The sequence below is a fragment of the Dryas octopetala genome, chromosome 7 (genome assembly GCF_963921425.1).
Source record: "Dryas octopetala chromosome 7, drDryOcto1.1, whole genome shotgun sequence".
NCBI lineage: Eukaryota > Viridiplantae > Streptophyta > Magnoliopsida > Rosales > Rosaceae > Dryas > Dryas octopetala.
Genome location: NC_141372.1, coordinates 21,704,241 through 21,709,543, shown reverse-complemented (window position 1 = coordinate 21,709,543; position 5,303 = coordinate 21,704,241). Strand labels below are relative to the sequence as shown.

Sequence of the window (5,303 nt, the reverse complement as noted above, 5' to 3'; positions counted from 1 at the left end):
CGGCACTCATCCGCTGAACAATCCTGTTATATTCGACGGATGACTGCCGAACGAAATAGCCTGGTTCGACATTGGTCCGCCAAATCTGCTGAACTGCATTTTTTTTTTTTTAATGGTGGTTGGTTCTGGGCTTCGAGGTGGAAGACGAGGTGCTGCGAGCGGAGGTGTAGCAGCGTGTGGGCGGCAGCCAAGGTTGACGGTGAAGAAGAAAAAAAAAAAAAGGGATGGGAATGGGAATGGGGTGTGTTAGGGGGGGGGGGGGAGATGGGAATGGGGTGTGTGGGTGAAGGGATGGCCAAAGTGGTCCTTTTTTTTTGAGTTTTTTTTTTTTTTTTTTTTTTTCTTTCAGAAGGGGTGTGCAAAAAAAAAAAAAGAGGGTGGGCATGCCCTCTTTATAAATTCTGAATCAGACACAATATAATAGAGAGAAACCTCAGTAAGGAAGAAGATGGTGAATCTAAACCAACTGCTTGCAAAATGCAAGAACATCAACCATCTGAAGCAACTGCAAGTCTTTATTATCACCCTGGGCTACGGCCAAACTCAGCTCTACTCCTTCAAACTCGTCCGCTTTTGCCTTCTCACTCTCGCCAACCTTCCCTATGCTCGGGTAATCTTCGACCGTCTCCATTCTCCCAATGTATACCTATTCGCTGCCATGATCACCGGTTATGCCTCCCAATCCCATCACCATTCTGCTTGTCTATTGTACCAATACATGCTTCGCCAGGGACGTCCTCGACCCAACCATTTTATATACCCCCACGTCTTGAAATCTTGTCCAGAGGTTTTTGAGTCTCATGGGACTCAATTGGTGCATACCCACATCATGAAATCTGGTTTTGGCCAATACCCAGTTGTTCAAACAGCTCTTGTTGATTCCTACTCGAGGTTCCGTTCGGATGTTTGCTCTGCAAGACAAGTATTTGATGAAATGTCAGAGAAAAATGTCGTATCCTGGACGGCTATGATTTCTGGGTACACTAGAGTTGGGGAGATTGGCAATGCTATGTTGTTGTTTGAGAAGATGCCGAAGAGAGATGTCCCTTCTTGGAATGCTGTTATTGCCGGGTGCACGCAGAACGGCCAGTTCTCGGAGGCAATTTCTTTGTTCAAAAGAATGTGTCTTCTTGAGCATGGGGGGCAACATCGAGAAAATAGACCAAATCAGGTTACAGTTGTTTGCACACTTTCTGCTTGTAGCCATACTGGCATGCTGCAGCTTGGTAAAGGGATCCACAGCTATGTTTACAAAAATGCACTTGGTACTGATTCATTTGTTTCAAATGCTCTGGTAGATATGTATGGGAAATGTGGAAGCTTAAAAGTGGCAAGAAGGGTTTTTGACAGGACCTCACGAAAAAGCTTGACATCTTGGAATTCCATGATCAATTCTTATGCTCTCCATGGCCAAAGCAACAGTGCAATTGGTGTGTTTGAGGAGATGATACAGTGTGGGGATGATGTAAGACCAGATGAGGTCACTTTTGTTGGCTTATTCAATGCTTGTACTCATGGAGGATTGGTTGAGAAAGGTATTTCTTATTTTGATTTGATGACTCAGGGTTACAGAATTGAGCCTCAGATTGAACACTATGGATGCTTGATAGACCTTCTTGGTCGAGCAGGTCGATTTGAGGAAGCCATGGAAGTTGTGAGGGGAATGAGAATTGAACCCGATGAGGTTGTGTGGGGTTCTCTGCTTAATGGATGTAAAATTTATGGTCGTACTGATCTGGCTGAATATTCAGTTAAAAAATTGATTCAAATTGATCCAAATAATGGTGGTTATGGCATCATGTTGGCCAATATATATGGGCAGTTGGGGAAGTGGGATGACGTCCGGAAGGTCAGAAAGATGCTGAGGGAGCGAAATGCTTATAAGACCCCAGGTTGCAGTTGGATTGAGGTTGATAACCAAGTTTACCAATTTTATTCTGTTGACAAAACACATCCTAGAACGGAAGAGATCTACCAAATGCTGGACGTCCTTGTTGGCTTTATTATTAATTCTCAAACTCCTCATTCTTCTCAACCCATGATTTGAAATGAGCTTATAAGCCCAGATTTAATTCGAGCAAAGGTTCTGATTCCTATTCTATGTTCACATTCTTCATCTTTTTAAATAGAAGTGAGGATGAGAGTGGGAAATTAAATGAACTTGTTTTGCTAGTTGCATTATAGTGGCTAGAGGTGTGTCTCAGCGCAACAGTATGACTTACCGCTAATGACTCGGTGGTCGACTGGTCGTGGGTTAATCAAGTTTCGGAAATAGCCTCTCTGGAAATAAGGGTATGACTGCGTACGTCTTTGCCTCCTCCGGACCCTTCACTAGTGGAAGCCTTGTGTACTAAACATTAAAGGGTCTTCTAGCTGATCGAGTTGGTAATTTCCAACTGCTTACCCCCAGTTGGTCTTTTTGTATGCTTTCCAAGTGATAATTAGAAGCATCATTATTTTTGTTCTGGTAAGAATTTCAACCCTGTTGTTTTTGTCATTAATTTTTTGACAGATTACATTAATATATGCAATTGTATGCTCTCTTTTTTTGCTGGATTCTCTTCTATTTACTTTTTGTTAATTTCTTGCTTTGTGGAGACTAACTGGAGTTTGTTTAACACTTGCTACTTTATGCTTGCCCTTTATCTCGTGTATGTGTTTTCTATTGTTTATTTCTTGATGGAGCTTCATTATTGTGAACTTGATTTTCTTGATTTTTATCATCAGTTGTGGTCTTGTATTGGATTAAGTAGAGCTAGACAAACATTTGGTGCTTCCCAAAGCATTGATGTTTCTTCTCCCTTAATATATATTCGTTCCCTTCCTTTCAATCAGGCTGAAGATTGTGGTTTAAAGTTAGAGTTGAAATTGGATTTTGTTTCTTCTCAAAAAAAAAAAGTGCATTATTTGAGCTTTATTGTCATTTGCAGGGAAAACATTTAAAGAGGGGATGCAATATGTTGTGGATAAGTACAATTCTGAGATGCACTCGACAGGTTTGGCAATGTCACATCTCTCTCTCTCTCTCTCTCTCTCTCTCTCTCTCAGAATCAATGTTCATTTATCCAGTTCCGAATTAAAATTGCAGAATTGCTGACATTTGGCATATTGGAAGCCATAGCTGTTTGGGACAAGAGTCAACATTGAGACGCCACAAATTTTGTTTGGCCATCTAGATATGTTTGATGCAGTGGTCTGAGGTCTCAAGATTTTAAGCGTCTGCTTAGCCTAACTATGAACTTTCTACCATTTGCAGGCTTGTTTTTATCTTATCCTCCCCCCACCCCACCCACCCACAAACACGCATACTCACCTACTTTCTACTTGGCTGCATGTTCTTTTTTATTTTAGATAGAACAAGGAGAGGGGAATGGGGATTCAACTCACCAGATTTTCTGCGCAATTTACAATTTTTTCTTTTTTGCCTACCTCATGCTTATCATAGCTCTTTCTCAGACTAAAGTACTGTACTAAGCAGAGTAATGCTATTTATTACATTTATTATTACTTTTTAATCATGTTTTGTAAACCGTACCCAATTTGACCCTATCCTTTCACCTTCATCTCTTCCCTTGAAGAAGAGCTCACAGCAGCCAAAGTAAGAAGACTAGTGTTTGTGTATAAATCCACATGGATTAAACAACTAATCATGGATTGACACGTGGCTCGTCAGATCCAACCTCAAACTTTGATTTTTTCAACGGTCAAACTTGGACCTCCACGTCATCATATCCGCTCGGCACATTTCCATTGCCAGTTCGGATAGGTTCATCTCGGCGGATCCTCCACATCCGATCCGACCAGATCTCAGGATCTTCTAAGAATTGAGCATTCATCTTTTCTTAGTTATCTCGGTTCGGTTCGGCTCGGCTCTTGGTGATCATCTTCTCAGACAAACGGACTACCGTCGAGAGATGATTATCGCATCATACGTCGAGCCTATCTGGACCAGTTCATCCATGCCCGATCCAAACATGGATATGTTTCATACTTGCGTATACATATCTATGATCGGTTCGGCTCGGATCCCATCGCCATTCTAGAAGATTGGAGTCAGGACGAACCGCCTTACCTAAATATCTCTGACATGGCTTTCTGACGGATGAGACATCCCAGCTCACAACCATGACTATTAGGGCATCCCACTTGATCTGCCATCCTTGCATTGAATGCAGCATTGAATGTAAAAGAGGTGGGTAGCTGTGCATTCTACTATTCATAGGCCGAACGCGTGGCCTCTTCTCAACCATTCACCCTTATGCAAGTAACTTACCATTCACAATTTCCTTTGCTTATATAAGCTGACTTATGTGCACAAAAAAAGAAATCTAAGACATAACTTTATTCATAAAAAGCCTATCAAAATACATACCACTTGCTGAGAATAAACCCAGTAGATCTTACCTTGTTCTTTCTCATTCTCCCAAGTTCATCACCTGTTCTTCCTTGTTCTTACACAAACACCTCCAAATACACGTCACTGACTTCTTCATCGGAGCGTATTTGGATGGTACCACACCGGTCCTTCTCCTTTGATCTTGTGTTCGTGCAGGAATATCTCGAGTCAACATCCAGTTCACCATACAGTAAGGCTTCCAATCAGCCAGATCATCCTCCTTAAGTTGTTGCATCTCTCTTACGGAAATTTGTATCAACAGACTGGCGCCGTCTGTGGGAAGATCATCTTTAGCCATTGTGTTCATCATCACAAGTGTTAAGCTCTTCCTTCAAAAAATTACTACGCAATCCCTACGTCATGACTACCATCTTTCGTGACAGCACCTCTTCTTCAGGAGGATCCCAGGATAATCAACAATATGAGCCTGAGACGCCTGACAAAACGAGAAGAGCACGTCTCGCTAAAATGGCTAGGTCTAAGGCTCCCCTGAAGATCAAGGCTACTCACAAACTCCTCAGGGAGAACCAACGACACTTAGCCACTGAGAACGTACTTCTCAAGCAAAATAATGAACTGCTTACCAAACAGGCAGAACAAGCTGAGGAGCTCGCGTGCCATCGCGCTCAGCTCGATGTCAATGGAAGATCGGGCTTCCGGTCAAGACAAACCGTCTCCTTCTCGGCAGAACACTCAGACCGATGTGGACAATCACCTAGCTCGGCAGGTACCGGACTGCACCTTCCCGGGCTTTGAAGACATGTCCTCAATCGAGCAACTGGAGTTCCTGAACGCCCACCGTCTCCTTCAGCAAAAGCAGGCGGCCTTCAGGAGACGCTCTCCCGAAACCTTGGAGGAAGACGGATTCGAACTAGTCACTGATCAGCGACCTCCGATCCGATCTAGA

The 5,303-nt window shown here is 42.9% G+C and overlaps 1 protein-coding gene across 1 annotated transcript; it reads left to right on the top strand.

Annotated features, from left to right (window-relative positions):
* The first annotated feature begins 442 nt into the window (after positions 1–442).
* Positions 443–3,520, top strand: LOC147280550 (Pentatricopeptide repeat (PPR) superfamily protein). Its single transcript, XM_086252313.1, has 3 exons — positions 443–2,467; positions 2,931–2,996; positions 3,089–3,520. The coding sequence occupies exon 1, from the start codon at positions 449–451 to the stop codon at positions 2,045–2,047; it is 1,599 nt and encodes a 532-aa protein (XP_086108439.1). The 5' UTR covers positions 443–448; the 3' UTR covers positions 2,048–2,467; positions 2,931–2,996; positions 3,089–3,520.
* Positions 3,521–5,303: the final 1,783 nt, after the last annotated feature.

Excerpts from the sequence above, each read along its gene's own strand:
- LOC147280550 (XM_086252313.1), top strand. The coding sequence starts at position 449 with ATGGTGAATCTAAACCAACTGCTTGCAAAATGCAAGAACATCAACCAT.